The sequence below is a fragment of the Megascapheus bottae genome, chromosome 4 (assembly GCF_031878675.1).
Source record: "Megascapheus bottae isolate mThoBot1 chromosome 4, mThoBot2.hap1, whole genome shotgun sequence".
Classification (NCBI taxonomy): Eukaryota; Metazoa; Chordata; class Mammalia; order Rodentia; family Geomyidae; genus Megascapheus; species Megascapheus bottae.
The window spans coordinates 1,472,495-1,497,058 of record NC_143512.1 but is presented as its reverse complement, the minus strand read 5'-3'; the positions used below and the strand labels follow the sequence as shown (position 1 = coordinate 1,497,058).

Genomic DNA, 24,564 nt, shown 5'->3' with positions numbered 1-24,564 from the left:
TTTAGCATCATACTATATGGCCTTATGCATCTAGATTTTGTTCTATTGTGAATCTCTGCTAGGAGAGCCCAAGGTTTCTACTGATTATGACAAATGAGGGAAACCATTGAGCCTATGTTCTTTTGAGTCTGGCTTACTTCACTTAATATGATTTATTCTAAGTCTTTCCATTTCCTTACAAATAAGGTGATGTTGTTCTTTCTGACAGCAGCATAGAATTCCATTGTGTATAAATAACACATTTTGTTGATCCACTCATCAACTGAGGGACATCTGGGTTGGTTCCATATCTTTGCTATGGTAAATACTGCTGCAATGAACATCATTGTGCTGTTTAGCTATTCTATTTGTCTAATTCCATCTTTATATATTTTATCAATTTATGTTTATCAGAGATTAGAGTTGATAAATGTCTGATTTAAAGCCAATAAATGTATGAATGTGTGCATATCTATATGTATATTTGCATATAAATATTTATTTTATATGTGTTTGTATTACCGTGCTTTTCAAATAGGGAGAATTGGAGTTAATTATAAATTTACTATGATTCTAGATTTTATGTAATATAATTTAATTGTTTACTTTTCAAAGTTGAGATTTCTAAATTTTCCATTATCATTTTTTGTTGAAAATAGATAAAACTGTAACATCCTCACAACTACTACGTGCCCCTTAACCTAATATACTGTGAGGTTTCTTTCTTTTCTATGCCTTCATGACATCTTCCAATTACACATTTGCATGAACTTCTTACACATAGATAATTCAAGCAGTAATACAAAAATACTTTTTTTTTATTGGTTGTGGGGCTTGAACTCTAGGCCTGGGTACTGTCCCTGAGTTCTTCAGCTCAAGGCTAATGCTGTAGCACTTGAGCTGCAGTGCCACTTGTGTTTTCTGGTTTTCTGGTTGTTACTTGGAGATAAGAGTCTCCCGGACTTTCGTGCCCAGGCTGTCTTTGAACTGTAATATTCAGATCTTAGCTGAGTAGCTAGGATTACCGGCGTGATCTACCAGCACCTGGCTATATTCAGACCATGTCTTTTCCCAGAAATAGTCAATATTGCATATTACTTTAGAGTTTTCATTAATCAAAATTAAATACCAGACAAATTTTGGGTTTTAAAATCTAGTGGGCCATCTTTATACAGGCTGAAAAGTGGAAATATATGTACAACATATGGCTCTGACAATGGGAATTATCATTAGGATTATTTTATATATGAATCCAACAAACTGTATTGTATAATGATTTGAATGAAAATATTTAGCAATTGTGTACTGGAGGCTTATTCCTGTAATGATAGGTATTCAAGGGCCTGAGCCCTGGGGGATTACCATTTCAGGCCATCCTAAGGAAAAGCCTCCAGAGAAAATGAGTTCAAGCCCTAAATAGAAACGATCATTTAGCACTTTCCTTGTTTAACAAGCATCATCTAAAAGACACAAAATCAACTTGAAATTAGTGTATTTTATATGGCTTTAATAATAAAGGCTTCACAGTGCAATAAAATAAAATTAAATAAAGAACACAAGAGATAATACCCCTAATTTCATGCAAAGATCTGACTGTGAGAAAAGTCAGGTTTTTTTTTTACAGTCCTTTCTCCAAGTCCCATTGATTTGTGTATCTACATTGGCTTGTACATCTGTTTCCACATTGCTTCATCTGCCAGGTGTGATGTAGTTCAAGTGATATGTGAGTGTACATCCAACTCTTTCTCTAAGTAATTTTAGTTTGTTATGAGCGCTGTCCCAGCATTTCACTGCCAGAGTGCTGCTAAATGGACAATCTACACCCTGAAAAAGAAAAAAAAACCTTCAAATAGGCTAAACATTGCAATGCAGTGAAGCTTACACATTTGTGTTCTTGCCAAAAACTGATATAACATTGTTAAGTTCTTAAAGCCAATAAGTGGTGCTGAAATTTTTTCTCAATTTTTACTCCACATCTTCCTACCAAATCCCTACTTGTTTAAGGACCATCCTAACATGATGATAACAACTGAAAGGTTAAAATTAAAATTAATTTTTTTGCTAGCCCTAGAGACTGAACTCAGGGCCTGAGCAATGTCCTTGGGCTTTACTCAAAGCTAGATCTCTACCACTTGAGCTACAGCACCACTCCCTGCTTTTCTATATATATGGTACTAAGGAATTGAACCCAGGTATTTGTGCATGCTAAGCAAGCACTCTACCAGTAGGCCAAAATCCTGGTCACCAAAATACTTTAAAAGTAAAAGACATTGAAATTAAATTCTGACATTATTAGAAAACTCTAAGAGGACTAATTTTTTATCATACATTTAAAGATTTACTGAGTTAAAATAAATGTCATAGCATCATCTTCTAAATATTCTCCTAACAAAACAATAAAACATTCACTTAAAAATGTAAGTCAAGGGGGAAGGAAGATGGCACCGAGACAACAGGGATGCTGCCTAGCTCTCTCTCACAAAAAGAGAGAACCATGGAGTCCCACGAGCCAATTATCTTAAGAAATCCACAACAACAAACTCAAAAAGCAATGGAGAAGGACTCAAACCAGAAAAGAAATCCAGATAAAGCTTACATCCAACTTGCTCAAAGAATTCGGAAAGTGAGGGCCCCTCCCCCACCACTCGTCTCTGGCTCCAAGCCCCGAAAACAGTGGCAGAGGCCACCGGGCTGGCCAGCCCAAATGCTGCAGAAATCAGCACAGGACCAGGACAGGGAGCCGTGGAAGCAGCGGAAATCCTCCCATGCTCCTGGATTGGAAGAATCAACATCATGAAAATGACAATCTTGCCAAGGGCTATCTACAAATTCAATGCAATACCCATCAATATCCCAATAGCATTCTTTAAAGAAATAGAAGAGGCAATCCAAAATTTCATATGGAATAATAAAAGACCCCGTATAGCAAAAACACTTCTTAGCAGAAAGCACAGCACTGGAGGAATATAAATTCCAAACTTTAGACTCTATTACAGGGCTATAATTCTCAAAACAGCTTGGTACTGGCACAAGAACAGGCCTAAAGACCAATGGAATAGAACTGAGGACCCAGATATTAAACCACAGACCTATGGCCACCTAATCTTTGACAAGGGAGCCAAAAAAAATAGAATGGAAGAAAGACAGCCTCTTCAACAAGTTGTGCTGGCAGAACTGCTTAAGCACATGCAGAAAACTAAAGTTAGATCCTTGTCACCATGCACTAGAATTAACTCCAAATGGATCAAAGACCTGGAGGTAAAAGCTGACACACTGAAAACTCTACAGGAAGGAATAGGAGATACACTAGGCCTCCTTGGCACAGGTCGAAACTTTCTTAATAAGAACCAAAAATCACAACAAATCAGAGAATGGCTGGATAAGTGGGACTTCATTAAACTGCAGCGCTTTTGTATGGCAAAAGGACATAGCTAGTAAACTAATTAGGAAGCCTACTGAGTGGGAGAAGAGCTTCACCAACCAAACAACAAACAAAGGCCTCATATTTAAAATATATCAACAACTCAAAAAATTGAATCACTCCAAATCTAACCTCCAAAGTAACAACCATCCCATTAAAAATAGGCCAAAGATTTAAAGAGAGTCTTCTCTGAAGAAGAAACAAAAATGTCCTATAGACACATGAAGAAATGCTCAACATCTCTGGTCATAAAAGAAATGCAAATCAAAACAACTCTTAAGATTCCACCTCACTCCAGTTAGAATGGCCAGGATCAGGAAAACGAATAATAACAGATGCTGGAGGGGCTGTGGCCAGGAGGGATCCCTACTACACTGTTGGTGGGAGTGCAAACTCATTCAACCACTATGGAAAGCAGTATGGCAGTGCCTCAAAAGGCTAAACATAGAGCTTCCCTATGACCCAGCAATTCCACTAGTTGGCATTTACCCAACCATCCAGAATCTAGGGCATACTAAATCCACTAGCACAACAATGTTCATTGCAGCATTATTCACCATAGCAAAGATATGGAACCAACCTAGATGTCCCTCAGTTGATGAGTGGATCAAAAAGTTGTGGTATTTGTACACAATGGAATTCTATGCTGCTGTCAGAAAAAAACGACATCGACCCATTTGTTAGGAAATGGAAAGACTTAGAAAAAATTAAGTGAAATAAGCCAGACTCAAAGGAACTTAGGCTCAATGGTTTCTCTCATTTGTCATAACCAGTAGAAACCTTGGGTTCTACTAGCAGAGATCTGCAATAGAGCAAAACCTTGATACATAAGGCCATATAGTATGAAGCTAATTGAAAGGACCTCCAGGATATTGAAACAAAAGCCATATAACGAATGTTTGTTGTCCTTAATGTACTATGTTATCTCTCATCTCCTTTGCTGTCTCTTGGGTATCTCATGTTGTTACAGTACCTCCCTTTGTTATCTGATATATTGAATTTATTTGTATTTGTTTATTTGAAATTTGATAGGAAAGGGGGAATACAAGACGGGGGTCGGGGGGGTGGGTAAACGGTACCAAGACATGTGGAAGGGTATCAATGTATGTGAATTAATGCACCTTCTATCTGGCAAATATCATGTAACCCTTTTATTAGTTACAATAAAAAACATAAAAAAATAAAAAAAAATTAAAAAGCACAAAAAAAAGAATAGCGCATTTGGCTAGGAATTGTTAGATTATCTTCTATTTACAAGAGATTATCATTGATAAATCTATCTTGGTGCTCATAGACTTTCGATACCATTGCTATAACTAGCATATTTGTACAAGTATGTGTTTATACCCACTCAGCTATGACAGACACATTGCAAAATTATGAGTTTTCATAAATTTCATATTTCTTAGACTTTTCATAGTTTACATTTAAGATTTAACTTTTATGTAGTCTCAATATGAGTGAAATAAACTTATATATCATGTGAAAAAATGAAAAAAAAATTTAAGTCAAGGAATATCAAGAAATATCAGGTAGCTCATAACTATACTCCCACCTACTCAGGTGGCTAAATTTGGGGGATTATGGTTCAAAGCCAGATTGAACAGGAAAGTCCATGAGTCTCTTTTCTCCAATTAACTACAAAGGAGAAGAACAACAACAAAAAAATAAGCCAAAAGTAGAATTGTAGTTCAATTGGTATCATACTACCCTTGAGTAAAACCAACTTAAAATAGCATTCAAATGAAAAAGAAAAAAATAGAAATATCAAAGTGAACAGAATTTGGCAAGATTTCTGAAAATCATTACTGATAACATTATTGTAATGATATTTATATAATAATGTATGGTTACTCTACTTCTCCATTATACCTTGATGTTTCATTCAGTCCCTCATTAAGGCCTAGGTAAGAAGGTAATGCGATAAATAAGGTTTTAGTCACACCTTGAAAATAAGTGAAGTGCTGAATATTCCTGTAATTTCTTTAAAACAACTTGCTCAACAACATTGTTTTACAATCAGTAATTAAAATGTCCCTGTTCATATTGTTCTCAGTATGATTTTGTTGATGTCTCTAACATGTTTTCTGGGACCATCATTAGCTTAACCTTCTGGAATATATAAGAAAATAAGGGGTGCTAGTGGTTTATGCCTGTAATCCTACTTAGGAAGCTGATATCTGAGGATGGTGGTTCAACACCAGCCAGGGCATAGAAGTCCATGAGACTCTTCTTTCCAATTAACCACCAGTAAATCAGAAGTGGTGCTGTGGCTCAAGTGGTAGACCATTAACCTTGAACTGAAAAGATGGGGAACAGCCCCCAGGCCCAGAGTTCAAGCCCCACAACCAACAAAAAAAGTAAGAAAAGATTTCAGAAAATAAGACTTGTTATAATATTCATGTTTAAAGTATAACAGGAAGTGTTCCAAGAGAAAAGAAAGCATAAAGTGCTAAAAATGAAAACATATGTCTCATTACAAGGAAGCAGAGTACATTACTGACATTGCTTAAAAAAATTACTTCATGGACTGCTTCAACCTAGTTTCAGAAGTATATTTATTCATGATGTTTTTTCCATCGGTACACATGACTATGCTTCTTATGTCTGTTTAAAATTGTTTTCTATTTCTCAGAATGTCCTAGATTTTTTTTTCTGATTTTGTAACTTTAGGTTCTCTGTCCATCACATGCACTCCATCATTCTCACTGGCACACGGTTCTCATTGTGACAGTACTACTGTACTGTGTAGGTTCACTGCTCTCAAGACCTGAGAACTTTGAGAATTACATCACTACAATATGACAAAAAAATCATATGCCAATTTATTCTTCTTAAAAAAATTACTTTTAGTCGGAAGCTATGGCTCACACCTGTAATCCTAGCTACACCAGGAGGCTGAGATCTGAGGATCAAGGCTCAAAGCCAGCCCTGGCACTACAGTTAACCACCTGTAAACCAGAAGTGGTGCTGTGGCTCAAAGTGTAGGGTGGTAGCCTTGAGTTGAAGAGTTCAGGGACAATGCTCAGACCCAGAGTTCAAGCCCTCCACATACAAAAAAGATATATATATATATATGAATATGTGTATATATACATAAATAGTTAAATATTCTTGAAGTGACTGAATTTATAACTTATATAAGATCAAGGTGCAGGGCCGGGAGTTTGGCCTAGTGGTAGAGTGCTTGCCTAGCATGCACAAAGGCCCAGATTCGATTCCTCGGTACCACATACATAGAAAAAAGCCGGAATTGGTGCTGAGGCTCAAGTGGTAGAGCTCTAGCCTTGAGAAAATCCAGGGACAGTGCTCAGGCCCTGAGCTCAAGCCCAAGACTGGCAAAAAAAAAAAAAAGATCAAGGTGCATTGTATTCATAAATTCCTTTGTTGAATTGCAATCCTTTAGTACAACTACCTAAAGATGATTTAAAATATTGCTATATGCTAGATAAGAAATAAAATAGACTCGGCCTTAAAAATTATTGTTATTATTATGGTGATGTACAGAAGGCTTACAATTTTATAAGTCAGGTAAAGAGTACATTTCTTTTGTTTATTTTTTTTATTACTAGTCCTGGGCTTGAGCTCAGGGCCTGAGCACTGTCCTTGGACTTTCTCAAGGATAGAGCTCTACCACTTGAGCCTCAGCACCACTTCCGGCTTTTTTTCTATGTATGTGGTACCGAGGAATTGAACCTGGGTCTTCATGCATGCTAGGCAAGCACTTTAACCGCTAGGCCAAACTCCCGGCCTGAAGAGTACATTTCTTTTTGGACACTATCACCCCTTCCCTCACATTCTCATAGTACTTACTCCTTATGTTTATTTTAAATTCCTAATATTTTGGGCTGTACTGGGCTTAGTTTACCTACCTTAATTCCAATGGCTACATAGGCCAGTGAATGACTTTCCATTGTGCCTTGATTTGTTCACCTAAGACATAACTTTTGGAATAGTGGTGTAAAGCTGGAGAGTGTACCAGTAGAATCTCAGCACCTGAGCACCTGGCTGGAGAATGGAGTACGTGGAGTTCCTGCAGCCGAACCTGCAGCTCTGGGACCAGCAGTCGAGAACGCAAATGCCCTGGGTAACTCGAAATTCCTGAATGGGGAGAGAGCACTTTTCTTCAGCTTGGAAATGCAAAGCTTTAACCCATAAGCTATATTGTAAAGACAGAGAAATTGTGTAATTTCTTCTCCCATTTGGTAAACTAAAAACTTCTTTAAATTATTTATTTTATATACAAAGTCCCTTTAATATTAAAATGCAGGCCAGCTTTTCTAAGAATAAAATGATGCAAACTGCAAAAGAGTTTTTTTTATAAATACAGTAAAATGTATTTAATTAAGCATAAAAACATATACTGGAAAAGTTGTCATTATTTAAAAGAACTGTGAGAAAAGTAGAAATGTGATAGAACCTTAGAAAAACAGAAATTGAAGAACAAAATTAATGATGATAAGAAGTTGAGGGCTCGGAATGTAGCCTAGTGATACAGTGCTTGACTAAGCATGCATGAAGCCCTCAGTTCAGTTCCTCAGTACCACATAAACAGAAAAAGCCGAAGTGGCACTGTGGCTCCATGGGTAGAGTGCTAGCCTTGAGTAAAAAGAAGATCAGGGTCAGTGCCCAGGCCCTGAGTCAAGCCCAGGACTGGCAAAAAGAAATGGAGGAGGAGGAGGAGGAGGAGGAGGAGGAGGAGGAGGAGGAGGAGGAGGAGGAGGAGGAAGAAGAAGAGAAGGAGAAGAGGGGGGAAGGGCTTGTTCAATGCCATTGATACTAGAGAGACAGTAAGTGTGAAAAGGCAATACCAGTTCATTTGCTCTGATTGCCAGTGTGGAGGTCTGTGGCACAGTTCAGTCACAAGAAGTATCAAAGAATTATGAGTTTATATGAAAACATGTCAACAATTCTAAGGACAAAACTTCCCCCATAGGTACCTTCTTTCTCTACCTCCCTTGGTTTAGATTCATTGGAAGTTGGCTCCTCTTCTTCATATATTTTAGAAGATGATTATAGTTGAAGAACTTATGTTGCTTGTAAGAAATGCACATATGGATATCCTAGCTATTTAATATACGTATCCTGGAAAGCAGATATTTTTTAATATAATGGTTTTCATTCTGTGAAAACTTTTTATCATAAAAATATAAAACTGACTACTTATGCTGTCTTTTTCTAGGTTAAGTTCTGAAGCAAGGGATTGTAATGGTCCCAGAAAACAATACAGAATATGTGAGAATCCACCTTGTCCTTCAGGTTTGCCTGAGTTCAGAGACTGGCAATGTCAGGCCTATCATTTTAAAACTTCACACCCAAAGCAGGTTCTTCAGTGGCAAGCTGTCACGGATGAAGGTAAGATTTCAAGGGCCACCCAACATCTTACCCTGAATAGAGTTCTAAGCTTCCAAAGTATTTTTTCTAAACAGCAGTAGGACTTACACTTTTTGAAAGAACATCTCCTAGACATCTGTGAATTTTAATTTTTTCTCTCTTTCCTGATATATAAATTCTACAAGAACAAAATGTATACCTGTTAGAAACAACAAATATGGTGAAGATGACACGAATAATGCATAGCTCAGATGTTGTTGGTGAAAATACAAAATGGTGCAAATGGTATTCACTCCTTATTTTTGAGATAGAGTTTCCATCATGCCTGGCCATGTGCCTGGACCACAATCTGTCTGTTTCCAGTCATGGCTGGGATTGCAAGTGTGTGCCATCCTGTCCAATTTATTTTCACTGAGGTGCTCTGTATGATTTCTGCCTTGACTATCCTGAGACAGTCTTCCCAATCTGAGCCTTCCACGTTGCTATAATTACAAATGTAAGCCACTAATGCCCATATTTTGTAATATTATGTTTATCTTGTTGGACATAGGGCCTTTGCTTGTACTGTACCACTTGCACATCCCAGAGGGATCTATTTTATTTTTTAGATTGGACATTTGAATGAAATCATGTGGCATTTGGTTTTCTGTGGCTGGCTTTTTTCACTAAATACAGTATTGTGAGTTCTATCCATGATCACAAATGAAAAGATTCCAATATTTCTATAGGGTTGATTAGTATTAAATTGTGGGTGCACACAAAAGTTCTTCTATCCATTTATTAGTTGATCTGTTAGGCTGTTTTTATTTCTTGTTAATTGTGAATAGTGTTACAATGGACATTAAAATATAGATACTAATTTCAAACTTTTTTGAAGATATCAGTAGTATGGTACTGGATTGTATGGTAGTTATATTTTAATTTATTGATGAGTTTTCATCATATTTTCTGTGATGATTGTTCCAATTGACAGACACCAGCAGTGTGAAAAGGTCTCTTTCCTCTTTTTTTGGCAACAAAATCAAGCAATGCTTGCTACATTGATAAGAATTATTAAACATTCAAGAAATATAGGAATTCATCATCAGTTCATATATTTTAAGTATAAGGATTGCACACATTAAAATAGGGTCAGTGTTTACAATTCCATTGTAGAAAAGCCTTTCCATTTAAGTAAGTGGTCGAATTTCTTAAAATTCACATAAAATTACAGCAAGATGTATGCAATGTTCTGTAGCCATATGCATGCTTTTGCAAATATTGCCAAGATCATACTTTCAATTTTTTAAAGAGAGATTTGCTAGTAATTTTAGGAGCAGAAATCAGAAAGAAAAAAAAGAGAAGAACCTGCTGCTCTTTATATGTATTACCATAAAATTAGGGTTTTGATGGTGTTTTAAAATAACTGATGTGAATTATTAAGGTCTTACATATGACTGGGAAAAACAACCAATTTAACTTTATTGTCAAAGCATTGTACAGATTATCTTTCCTCTTTAGAATTATTAACATTTACTTTTATTTTTCTCTGCTAGGGCTGGGGCTTGGACTCGAACACAGGGCCTTAGCACTGTCTCTTCGTGTTTTATTACTTGAGCTTTACTTATGTCTGTTTGGTGGTTAATTGGAGATAAATCTCAAGAACTTTTCTGCCAAGGTTGATATTGAACCACAATCCTCAGATCTTTGCCTCTTGAGTAACTAGAATTACAGATGTGAGGTACCAGTGCCAGCAGTATTTGTTTTCTTGAGTATTTTTTGCAAAAACCTTTCTCACTGGTACAAGGTTGATTTTAGTTTTGATTTGTATTCAACAGATAAGAAGTTTTGACAGTTTTGCCAAGAAAATCAGCTCACTATTTCATTCTGTGTAGTCTTGATATACTATAGTGCTATAGAAGAAAATGTTATCCACAATCCTAAAAAAGTAATCTTAATAATATATGGCATTTTAAAATACAAATGGCTGTATCTTTTATTCTTACATACCATATAAAACTATCACTAGTAGAATGTAAAAATGGGTATTATTTTACTATTAAACATTCATTTGTAAGAAAATAAATGTATGAGTTTAACATTCAGATATTTGACAATCTCAATATGTGGTAAGATTTGGCTGTATCCTTCTGTAACACATATTTTGGAAAGGGCTGCTCTCTTAAATCAACATAGAGCCTACCTGCCAAGTAATAGCATGTTGCATGAGTCACTACAATGTCACACTGCCCAAGGGAAGGGAGATTGGTATCAAATATTTATCAAGTGTTTATATCATCTGTAAAGCTAAATTAAGCAGAATATAATGACAATATGGTATAAAAAGATTAAAAGGTTTTATATGAATTCATGTTTGGAATATGAGGGGAATTTTCTAGAAGCCTCACTCCTTTCAACATTATGCATATATTTGGCTTGCTCCTGTTTTCAATGAAAATTGCAGAAAAAGTATAATATGTGCCACATTGAAAGTGTTGCAATTAGAGCTACTATTTTTAAGTCTAAAGATAGGACATAGTAGAAAGTCACTGAATAAATATAACCCACTTTGAGGTGTGAGAGCACACTGAAATGTTTTATTGCAGTTTATAATATCGTCATAAAGGAAAATTTTAAAATCACATACATTTAAGGCCTTCTTCTAGTGTTTCAAAAATTTTGAGAGCAGTATTCAGATGCCACATAGAAGACTTCAAAGTAGAACAACCCCTTAAACATACTTTACCTTGCTGGCCACCAGTGGCTCATGCCTAACATCCCAGCTACTCCAGAGGCTAAGATCTGAGCATTTCCATTCATAGCCAGCCCGGGAAGACAAATCTGAGAGGCTCCGATCACCAAGTCACAAGAACAAAGCTGGAAAAAATAGTGCGGCTCAAGTGATAGAACACCAACCTTGAACAGAGAAGCCAAGTGAAAGGACAAAGCCCAAAATTCTATACTCAGTACTTGAACAAAAATATTAATAAAATAGTAAAATAAAACATTTTGACCCTTCTCAAGATTCATTCATCCTGCCTTATTGTTCAATAGGGCACTAACTGAGTGCTACCTCCTCAAGAATTCTTCACCCTGAAATAATGGCTTGGCCTAGACAGCAGATTCACTGAAGTAAAACTTTCAAATCCATTTATCCACCAAAAAGTTGACAGTGGAGCTGTGCTTCAAGTGGTAGTGGACCACTTTCATTGAAAAAGCTAAAGGACAGTGCCCTGGCCCTGAGATCAATCCCAAGTTTTGGCACAACTATATACAAATTAAGTCTTATTTTTCTCATTTCTTTTTTTTATTTATTCTTGATATAGAAAAACCATGTGCCTTGTTTTGCTCTGTTGGGAAGGAACAACCTGTTCTCCTGGCCGAAAAAGTGATGGATGGAACTTCTTGTGGATATCTGGGATTAGATATATGTGCAAATGGCAGGTGCCAGGTGAGACACTTCAAAAGGAAGAATATAATGTAGAAGGAAGATACTGAGCCTATTGAAAAGCTTTTCAGTATGGTGGCAGTACTTAGATTGAGGTTCAGAAGATGTGTTTGTGGTCCCGACTTGACCTTGAGCAAGTCTGAGCTATTTTGAAACTCCATTTTGTATAACAAATGGTTTGGACTAAGTAACTCAGAAAATTCATAATCTATTGGGAGAATCTGAGCTATTGATTGTTTATTCCAAGTCTAAAGTTGTAACACTTTTAAGTCAAAACATTTCAAACACAAAACTTAGACATTAGATTCTCAAATAAGAAACAACTCTATAAAAACATCTTGTTAATCATATTGAAGTATTTATCAACACACATTATTCAACTGACTTTTAAATTCATGACCAGTTTCTTACAGTACTGAAATGTTTCATATGCCTTTCTTTTAATTTGAGTATGTTTTATTTCATTTGTTCTTTCTGAATTTCTGAGGTGTTCTTACACATATTTACAAAAAAAGATAATTTGGGCTTGCCACTGGTGGCTCACACCTCAGGGTGATCCCTCAGGGGATCTGAGGATAACAGTTCAAAGCCAGCCCAGGCATGAAAACCGATGAGACTCTTATGACCAGTTTACCACCAGAAAACCTGCAGTGGTGCTGTAGCTGAAGGGACAGAGTGTTAGCTTTGAACTGAAGAGGTCAGGGACAGTGTGTCCAGGCCCAGAGTTCAAGCCCTATGACCAACAAAAAATAAAGATAAAGTGAGGGGCTGGATGTTCTTGGAATTTGCTCGTCATATTTGAGACACTGTGTTGGGTTAGCTTCTTCTGTAATTTTGTACACAAGAAGTTTAATACCACATTTCCTGTGAATGTCCCATGGGAAGGAGAGGACAGGATATTAGGGAAAAAATGAACCTATAAAAACACTAACGATTAGATGGTTGTTCACAATTGTTACCTTTTGTAGTGAGAAAACTACTAGAAGAAAGAGGGAGAGGGTGTGAGTGGGGGGGGTAGAGGGAAACTTGCATATGTATGGACAGACACCCATACCAAGGTTTAAAAATTCAGGGCCTCTTATGTTTGCTTACAGCTGGTGTTCTACCACTTGAGCCATACCTGCAGTGCCATCCAATTATTTTTGTTGAGTAATCAGAGATAGAGCTTTGCATGGATTGGCTTTGAATTAAGATCCTCAGATAGCAACATCTTCTGTAACTATGATTAGAGGCATGAGCCTCAACACCCATCATAGCCCTCATATCTACTAGTGTTGGGAAACATATTTCCTCAGCAAGTGGTTATGGATAAGTTCTGATATACCTTCCAGACGATGGAGATAAATACTTCCATTAGCAGTGAAAGAAACAGCAATGTGGAGCCGCACTCAGTCCATGACAGCCATTGAGAAACTATCCTTAGGCAAATCAGACTATAATATATATGGGTGCATTAACTAATCTGTAAAATTTTAATTAACTTGTACTCCCTTCAGAATTGGACAGAAATTTTCCCCCATGAAAAATAATGCATGTGGGGCTGGGAGTTTGGCCTCTTGGTAGAGTGCTTGCCTAGCATGTGTAAAGACCCAGGTTCGATTCCTTGGTACAATATACAAAGAAAAAGCTGGAAGTAGTGCTGTGACTCAAGTGGTAGAGCTTTAGCCTTGAGAAAAGTCCAAGCACAATGCTCAGGCCCTGAGTTCAAGCCCAAAAACTGGCAAAAAATAATGTATGTGGAAACACATGCATGTCAAAATTTGAAATGAATTGCAAATTGTGGGTAGATGAGTGATCCAAGAGCCGTTATGGATTCTGGATTGTTTAGAATATCATGTAACTTAAATTCTTTTGTAGCTCCAATATTCTGTATTTTGCTACCTTGCCAATAAAGTATAATCATGCAGAATACTGCATAAGAGACAGTATTGTGATTATATATTAATTTCTTTATTTTTAACATATTAAGGCAGTCACTTGAAATGAAATTTTTCAGTTGCCTCGATCATAAAATAAAAAATCATCATAGGTATTTAATCTACATATAAGAGTATGCTTTTCATTTAAAACCTTTAACTTCATTTTATTATAGCAGTTTGTCATACACAAATCTGCCAGACTAGTGTATATCTAAAATGAATGGTTCCAAAAATGTTTTTTAACTATACATATAAAATATACCTTAAGCTGCTATGACTTTCACTTATGTGTGTTGTATAGGCTAGGTTGCTAACAGGATCTCTGATGAGGCATTAAAATTGTAACAACAAATCTGTGTACAAATGTTTAGAATTCTCTAAAATGGATTGTGACTTCTAAAGGCATTAGAATACTTTTTAATAGAATACTTTATAGTTAAAATGATACATTCAATATAATTAAAAGCATTTCTCTTTCTCTAATAGTCCCTCTGTAAACTGAAAGTTTTTGTTTCACAAAATGTAGACTACCAAACCTAAATATAAAACTATATGCATGTTGAGAATAGCATTCTGTGGAAGATTTTGTTCAGCTCTATAAATTTCCTGTTCCTAAAAGTGTAAGAAAGGCTTAATGTAGTATTGTATTATCATGACCTTGTTACCCATGTCCAGCATGACAGAATTGCTTCAAGACACCTGTGGAATGGCATTGACTTTTTCATCCTCACATTTTTATGATTTATGTGAGAAAATGTGGATGATTTGTGGAACTAAAACTACCAACAAAAATTATGAAACCCTTTATAATATATGATTATTGAATAATAACATATTGTTTACCTCTTTTGCTTTAGGATTACAGATTATATCTGGTTATGATATTGTAGTTACAGAGTTGGGGAAAGAACTGAAGAAACTAAAAATAATCCATTTAGCCACTATTGTTCTGTTACTATTTTCCAAAAAAATAAATTGGGTTTAGTTTAGTTAGCTTAGTTAGACTGAGTTTAATCCCTAGTAAAACTACCAATAAAGGAAAAGAAAAATACATGTTAAGGTCCAAAGTTGATCTTGTATTTATCCTTTTTACATATGGAGAAATGTTTTTATTTCAGTTTGGAGTTAAAACTCCTTAGTGTTCATTTCATTTGAACATATCCTCTGTTGGCTTCTTCTCTTTTTTAATCCAGAAATAAAGTGGGACTGGCTGATCTACTAATTGCGTCACTTCCCTTTTATCAGTATATCAGTATGAGCATTTTTGTATAAAGGATAGGAGCCATAATATGGAGGTGTCATGTGATTTTCACTTCTCAGGGTGGTCATCCTACAGATGTACTTCATTATCTGGCTATTGTTTCTTATTTCCTTAACACTTTATCGTTTTTCATAAAAGAATTGAACTTATCATAAATGAATTTTAAGCCCTCTAAATCTTTTTGTCTGTTTAGAAGAATTCATGTTTCTACTGGTTATTTCTGACAGATCAATATAAAACTTATATCTTATGTGTATATACAATTTGGAACAAAACAGAATTGTAGTATCTGAACATCAGTGGAAGGCAAAAAATACCCACCAAAGCAGAATAAATGCATTTAGCCTTAAAAGAGTCCTAGTGACTGAATTTTTATGGCAGCTTATAAAATTAACTCCCTTGCTGGGCACATTATCATATTATGCCTGTAATCCTAGCAACTCAGTATGCTGAGACTTGAGGATTGGACCTTGAAGTTTTGAAATCCGCCCTGCCAGAAAATTCCATGAGACCCATCTCCAATTAACAGGCCAAAAGGTGGAGTTGTCCTTCAAATAATATATCATCAACTTGGAGCCATGAATTCAAGACTCAGTGCCTGCACAGAGGGGGAGAAAGGCAGAGACAGGGAGAGAGAGAGAGAGAGAGAGAGAGAGAGAGAGAGAGAGAGAGAGAGAGAGAGAGAGAGAGAGAGAGAGAGAGAGAGAGAGGGAGGGAGGGAGGGAGGGAGGGAGGGAGGGAGGGAGGGAGGGAGGGAGGGAGGGAGGAGAAGAAAAATACAGAAAAAACAAGAGACAGAGACAAAAGAAAGAAAGAGGAAGGAAGGAAGGAAGGAAGGAAGGAAGGAAGGAAGGAAGGAAGGAGGGAGGGAGGGAGGGAGGGAGGGAGGGAGGGAGGGAGAGAAAGGAAAAGGAGGGAGGGAGGGTGAAACTCCTGACTATATTCTGTGTATTAATATTCCTTATTTTGTGAAAAACTCTTTTATTTGTGTTGGGTACAAAAGAAGGTAGAATAAAAATCTGTAATAGAGTTTAGTTAATATTTAATAGTTAACACTAGCTTTATAATCACTTCATACACACAGTCATTTACATGCTGTCCTCTAGAATACAATTAAGCTAATACTGTTATATTAGAGACAAAAAATATATCCTTTGGGTTTTAGTAAATTTCCTTTTTCTCCATAATATTTTTCTCCCAGTTACTTTAGGTTATCATTTAGTGCTTACTTTAAGTAGTACTTTTATCACTACCCAATAGTTTGCTCACTTTATGTATTCTAATGTTTGAAGGAATTTTATTTTCTAAGTTGTTCTACAGATCCCAGCATATTTGTTTGCCTATAAAAGATGTCAGGTTTGTAGATATTATGTCAATCTTAAAATTAGTAGTTACAAAAACAAAACAGTATTTTAATTTACAACTTCCATTTTTGTTTCTCCTACAGAAAGTTGGTTGTGATGGATTGTTAGGGTCTCTTGCAAGGGAGGACCATTGTGGAGTATGTAATGGTGATGGAAAATCTTGCAGAATTATTAAAGGGGATTTTAATCACACAAGAGGAGCAGGTAATTCGTCTTTGTTGTTCATAATTTAAACCCCCAATTATCTTTGGAAGACAGGAATACATTGAACTTGATTTAAAGATCACTTATGCTTTGAGGGCATTTTTAGTGGGTATTGAATGATTTGTAAACAATATACAAGACTCAAGTCAGAAACATGAACAAATCCATCTCTCAATAATGAAAAATATGAAGTCATCTTTTCTGAATTTACTAAGTTAGAGCACCATGGGAATAATCCAATCTGCATTGGCTCATGTTATAAGATTTTGAAAGACCATGTCCTCTATTGCAAAGCATGCCAATTTTTCCGTATAATTTTCATTGTAATTATTGGAAGAGTTACATTATATTCACCAGATAGAAGGTGCACTATTTCACATACATTGATATCCTTTCTCATGTCTTGGTCCCCATTTTGTGCTGATCCTGGGGCTTGAATTCGTGGCCTATACAATATACCTGAGCTTCTTTTTTGGCTTAAGCTGTACTCTCCCACTTGAGCTACAACTTCTGGCTTTGGGGTGATTAAATGCAATAAGAGTCTCACAAACTTTCTTGCCTGGGCTAGCTTTAAACAATGATCCTCAGATTTCAGCCTCCTGAGTTGCTAGGATCCAAGATGAGTCACAAGCACGTGGCTTTACTTTCTTATTTTTATTACAAATTTAAGTAAGCAAATATTTGGAAACAGAAAGTCTAAAAACAGAAAAATGAACAAACAGAAAGAAAGGAAAAGAAAACATAAAGAAAAAATACCTTATTTTCACTTCCTGGAATTCATTTAGCTAAATAATACTCATATGATCTGATGCACATAGCTATTCAGCCTTTGTGATCCTCCTTTAAGAATATCCTTGTTGGGCTGGGAGTTTGGCCTACAGGTAGAGTACTTGCTTAGCAGGCATGAAGACTGGGGTTCTATTCCTCAGTACCACATACATAGAAAAGCCAGAAGTGGTGCTGTGGCTCAGGTAGTAGGGCACTAGCCTTGAGGAAAAAGCCTAAGGACAGTGCTCAGGCCCTGAGCTCAAGCAACCTGGCAAAAAAGACAAGAAAAGAGAAAAAGAATATTCTCCTTCAGGAAGGGGGAAAACAAGATGATTTGGGAGGGGAGAGAAAGGGGGACAAAAACGTGAGAAGGGGTATCAATGTTCAAGAAGTAATGCACCCACTACCTGACAAATGTAACTGTCACCCCTCTTTACATTACCCCAACAATAAAATACAATAATAATAATAAAAAGAATATCCTCCTTCAGGGCCCTAGAGTTTAGCCAAATGTTAGAGTTCTTGCCTAGCGTGCACAAAGACTGGGGTTCAATTCCTCGGTATGACATGGTTGGAATGGTTTATATCCAGTTCTTGGTACCACATAGACAGAAAAAGCCAGATGTGATGCTGTGGCATAAGTAGTAGAGCACTAGCCTTGAAGAAAAAAAAAAAACAAAAAACCAACAACAAGGACAGTGCCCAAGCCCTGAGTTCAAGCCCCAGGACTGGCAAAGAAAAAACAAATATCTTCTTTTGATCTTACTCTGTGTGAAAGCTCAGAATACCTGTATAATTTATTTAAAAAACATTCACTGTCATTTTTATTTTAATTACACTAACACTTCAATTTCCCATGACAAGGCAAAGACAGGAAGAGAATCAAGATGAGAAACAAAAAGTTAATAGTGTTTAGTGTTTTTTTCTCTTTTTTTCATATATTTTTATTGTAATTAATAGAAGGGTTACATTATATTCGCCAGATAGAAGGTGTAGTGTTTAGTGTTTAAAAATATTTTTTTCACCCGCTCAGCCATGTTCATCACTGCACTATTCACAATAGCTAAGCAATGGAAACAACTCAGATGCCCCACTACACATGAATGGGTACAAAAATGTGGTACATATATACAATGGAATTCTACATAGCCAACAGACAAGATAAAATAATGACATTTGCTGGGAAGTGGATGAAACTAGAGCAAATCATGTTGAATGAAATTAGTCAAGACCAAAGGAACAAAAAGTGCATAGTCTCCTTGATATGTGGATGGTTGATCCAAACAGTACAAGGTTATGGACATGGTCTTGGAGATATAAACATAACTACATAGACTTAAAAATCAATATTCTCTATAGACATAATGTTATATAGATTGATATGTATCTATGACATACAAACCCTCAGCTTAATTTTAATTATGCTCTAAAATCTATGTGCCAGTGATTGCATATAGAGATTCCCTTCCTGAATACTTGTTTGTTAAACATGACATTTGAAATATGAAGTAAAAATCAGTGATAATAAAATCTTCCTAAATAAATAAATAAATAAAGATATTTTTTGAGGGCCAGGAGTTTGGCCTAGAGGTAATTTGCTTGCCTACCATGCATGAATACCCATTTGTTTTTGTTTAGTTTTTTTTCACATATTTTTATTGTAATTAATAGAAGGGTTACATTATATTCACCAGATAGGAGGTGCATTACTTCACAGACATTGATACCCTTTCTCATGTCTTGGTCCCCATTTCCCTCCCCCCACCCCCAACACTAATCATATTTTCCTCCCTTCCCTATCCGACTTCAAATAACCAAATACACATATATACAATATATCAGATAACCAGGTGAAATACTGAAACAATATCATTACAGTTAAACAGAGTAATTTATTTTACTAATTAGTGTATAGCACCTACTAAAATAGCATTTATTCATTATTAGTACCCTCAGCGATGTTACTGGTTTTGAAGGTGGCTGATTCAGAGTAAGATATCTGAGTGTAAAATAAATGCTTTATACAAGATAAACTGATTCATTGTGGAAAACATGGAGTTGTGACAGTGACATCATGTCCTTCTCATTCCAACTTGTACTCTAGTCTATAGCCACTCCTGTGTTCAATTGTGCTAAATAGTTTTGTCTAAAATAGTTATTTGCCAATACTTATCTCTCTTCAAATACCTGTGTACAATATTTTCTTCATCTTACACATTTTTTTTGCCAGTCCTGGGCTTGAACTCATGGCCTGAGCACTGTCCTTGGACTTTCTCAAGGCTAGAGCTCTACCACTTGAGCCTCAGCACCTCTTCCCAGCTTTTTATTCTATGTATGTGGTACCAAGGAATCAAACCCGAGTCTTCATGCATGCTAGACAAGCACTCTACCACTATGTCAAACTCCCGGTCCCCTTATCCATTCTTTTTTTAGGAACAGTCTAGTCTATTTGTCCTATAAATCATTCCAACCATATAATATATAATTGGTCAAGATATAACATAAAGATGCATAAGTGTATTACTGTAATTTACGCCTTCTCTGCATCTCAAATGAGAACATGTACATACTATTTCTGCTTAGCTGCTCTTTTTTTTTTTTTTTTGCCAGTCCTGAGGACTGAACTCAGGGCATTTTCTTTGGGCTTTCCTCAAGGATAGTGCTCTACCAACTTGAGCCACAGCACCACTTCTGGCTTTTCTATTTATTTATGTGGTACCAAGGAATCAAACCCGTGCTTCATACATGCTATGCAAACATTCTACCACTAATTCAAACCCCCCCCACCTACTCTTTATTTTTCATCCTGAAATTTGATATTGCCTCCAAACACATCACTCAAAGATTAGCAGCCACAATTCACGTTTTTTTTTAGTATTTTTTTCTCTTTATATAGTTGCACAAAGGAGTTGCCAGTTAGTATAGCAGTTCTTATATGATCAATGTCTTCTGTTTCAGCATTCTCACTTATCTCTCTAAACCCATCCCTTCCCTCACTTTTCTTAAATTTCATAGGATATATATTGGGTTTTTACCTGCATTCTTCCTCTCTTCTTCACTTCAGTTTATTTTTGGTTTTTTATTTATTTATTGTGGTTTTTTTCCTCTCTTCACATTCCAAAGAGCTTTTCTACGTAAAATTCAATTACCTATTCATCCTCAGAGGAGATCTAATTGTGAAGTCTTTCCAAGAAACATGTTTGCTTGAAAACTTTTCCAATTTTTATGTTTGTTTCTTGCATAGCCATTGAATTATAGCCATAACTAAAACCAAGAAGGAAAAAGGGAAGTCAATTGAGCAAAAAAGATTTATCATAAGAACTCCAAATTGACTTCATGCTTTATTGACTCTTACAGGTTATGTAGAAGTATTGGTGATACCTGCTGGAGCGAGAAGCATCAAAGTTGTAGAAGAAAAGCCGGCACATAGCTATTTAGGTAACCTTTGTTACAGACATAGACAACTCAATTTTGACTCCCACTCCATGCCCTGGGAGTTTTGTGATGGGAGGAATTCAGGACTTCCCAGGAAGCACTTCTGGTTATATTGACTATGACTGAAGTGTTTCTTGCCTTCTCTACTGAAGATATATCAGAGGAAAAATCAGTCTGGCCTTCAGTATGTTGAGTTTTTATGTAAGGGAATGGTTTAAGTTATTAGCTTACAACATAAAAACCCAATTGATTACTTTGGCCTATTTTATTTCAAACATATACATACACAGGTTATAACTCATTAATCCATTTAGTTCGTATACATGAATATGTGCATAAACATGTCAACTCTATGTGTCAATGCATGTGTATAAAAAAGATTATTTAAGAATTAGGAAACCTTGAGCCTGGAGCTTGGCGTAGTGGTAGAGTGCTTGCCTAGCCTACACCAAATTCTGGGTTTGATTCCTCAGTATCACATACACAGAAAAAGCCAGAAGTGGTGTTGTGGCTTCAGCAGTATTCTACTAGCCTTGAGAAAGCCTAGGGACAGTGGCCAGACACGGAGTTCAAGGCCCAGAACTGTGGGAAAAAAAGAATTAGTTTGGAAAAGAATTCACATACTTAACACACTTCACTTATAATGGAAAACGCTTTATTGCTTACCTCACTGATGAAGGAAATATCCTTTAAATATTTTTGTGAAATAGGAAAAAGAGGCTATTTTATTTATTTTAATTGTTGTCAAATTAGTTACTACTTATCATCTATTATTTTAATTATTAAATTATTTAAATGCATTAAATAAAAGAGTAACTTATCCAAATATACTTTTTTATGCATTGAAGTTTCAAATTGGCCATGGATGCCAGGGTAAACTATAATCAGATGAAGGAAAGGAGAAAACATTCTGTCATAATTTAAATATTGTATTTGAATTATCTATTTAAAATGTTCCTATGAAGTCAGACATCAGTGCCTTATGCCTGTAATTCTAGCTAATCAGGAGGCTGAGATCTGAGAGTTGCAATTTGAGACACGGTTAGTCAGGGGAAAGCTTGTGAGACTCTGAGCTCAAATTAACTACAAAAACAAAAACAAAAATAGGAGTGGAGCTGTGGCTCAAGTGGTAGTGTGCTAGACAGGCAAAAAGCTCAAAGACATTGTCCAATCCTGAAGTTTATGACCCCAGGTAAGGAAAGAAAAAAGGAAGGAAGAAACAAAGAAGGGAAGAAAAGGAAAGGAAAGGAAAGGAAAGGGAAGGAAAAGAAAGGAAGAAAAAATGCCCTCATGAATTTTTTCCATCAGAAAAAATTTGTTGTTATTACTCAAGTAAGTAATAAATGTACCAATAAGAAGTTTTTCCCATATATTTTTGTAATTAATAAAAGGATTACATTATATTCACCAGATAGAAGGTGCATTACTTCACAAATATTGATACTCTTTCTCATATCATGGTCCCCATTTCCCTCCTCCCTCCCATCCCCCATCAGTTTGCTCACATGAAAAACAATCCATCCTAAGTAAGTCTTTCTACTTTGAAATCTACAAATCAGATCATCTTGGACTGAATTAAAATTTCTTAAGAATCTATTTTCTAGGAGTTGAGAAATTTGAGAAAATGATTACAAAGAAATCTTTTATTATATGATATTCTCATTTGATTTGCAATTACCAATATCTGATCAACTTTACATATGAATTTTAAATCTGTTTTAAGTGGCATAGGTCATTCAAGACTTAAAAAAGTTTAAATAATCTAACATCCAGTTTTTTCATTATTTACTTATTTATTTTTAACATCCAAATTTTGAAGACGATGAACACCAGATGGGTTAATATATTGGTGTAATAACATTATTGACTACTATACCTGATCATGTTTTATTTCTTCCATGGTATAAAGGAATTCAGATGCTTCAAATGAAGTAACTATTATGTTGTAATAAAGTGATAAGTGTGGCTAATACTCTTTTACAAATAGGACATAGTTCCTTACCTTCTAGTTTTCTCAACCATTCAAACTTGGTTTTCTCCCTCACTGAACAGTCACTGGGTTTCTTTTGTTTTGTTGTTTTGTTATAGTTTTGAGGTTAGCCAATTCTTTCTTTGATGATGAATTAATAGTCACCAAAGTCCAGAAAGTTACTTGACCTATAAACAACATTTATATCGGTTGCATTCTTAGTTCATTAGACATCCTCCTTTTGTCTCCTTTTCCTCACAGGATACCCTCATGATTTCTGTTCATGGCTCTCAAATTCCTCATAGTCTCCAAATTTTCCCATTTGGTGAGGCTCAGGATCAGGCCCTTCTCACTCTTTTACCTTCTTACCTCTCCCTTCCTAGGAAATCTCACCTCATCTTTACATGATTATGAGTTGTTTATTGTATTATATATGGTTTCAAATGTCTTATAGAGATTGTAGAAAAATAAGTCCCAAATAAGAAATCCAGGATAAAAATTCATTCTTCCTTTCTACCCCTACCCACACTGTAAGGTAATGTTATAGGATTAGTGGCCTGTGGTTTCCTAACAACTGCCGAAGTTTTGGATATTAAAGGTAACAACAATAAATATATCTCTTCTGGACCAGAAATCCAAAATCTGTTTCTTTGGGCCAAAAACAGTGTGTTTAGAGCCACATTATCTCTGGTAACTAGGACAAAACACAAACCTTGCATCTTTAAGCTTCCAGTGGCTCCCAGCCACTGTGGTAACATCATCTCAATACCCACTCCTGCAACCACACTGACTCTTCTGTGTTCATATATGTCTCTTTCTCCTACAAAGATACAATGATCACTATATGGGACCCTGCTGTAAAACCCAGACAATCCACCATTGTCCCAGGTCCTTTTCCTTAACTAATATTTACAAATCCATTCCTTCCCTCCTCAACACCTTCTCTTTCTGTCCTTCCTCCCCATCTCCCTCCCTTCCTTTCCTCTGTCCCTTCCTTTCCTCCCTCCCTTCCTTTGCTCCCTCCTTTTTTCTCTCTCTTGCCCTCTCTCCCTCTCTCTCTTCCTTCTTTCCCTCCTTCTCTCCCTCCCTCCCCTTCCTTCCTTCCTTCCATCCTTCCTTCTTTCCTTCCTTTTTTTCTTCCTCTCCTGGGACTTTTACCAATACTAATCACATTTTGCTTCTATACCCTAATAGCTTCATGTAATCCTAATTCCTTCCCACTCTCCCCACTTTGGGGTAGAGTTTGAACATATAGCTTATAGAAGGACATATGCATTCAGCCCATAACAACCATGAATAGGAAGTAATTAAAGGAACCCCAGATGCTAAAAGCAAAGTGAAAACAGAAAGCCAGAATATTCGACTGCATCTAAAATCCTAGTAATGGCATCTTAATCCTAGTAACAGATTTAGAAATCCAAAGAAATTCTGTGCACAGATAACAAAGCTTATGGCCTTGGAAAATGCTGACTCTAATAGGTTA

General features: G+C 36.1%; 1 protein-coding gene across 1 annotated transcript in view; it reads left to right on the top strand.

Moving 5' to 3' along the window:
- Adamts19 (ADAM metallopeptidase with thrombospondin type 1 motif 19) overlaps positions 1-24,564 on the top strand; it is a 239,548-nt gene that overhangs the window by 139,624 nt on the left and 75,360 nt on the right. The window contains exons 12-16 of the mRNA XM_090331069.1: positions 7,357-7,487; positions 8,583-8,755; positions 12,040-12,164; positions 16,789-16,909; positions 21,035-21,115. Of these exons, the coding sequence (XP_090187195.1) occupies positions 7,357-7,487; positions 8,583-8,755; positions 12,040-12,164; positions 16,789-16,909; positions 21,035-21,115 (631 nt within the window). The remainder of the gene's footprint in view (positions 1-7,356; positions 7,488-8,582; positions 8,756-12,039; positions 12,165-16,788; positions 16,910-21,034; positions 21,116-24,564) is intronic.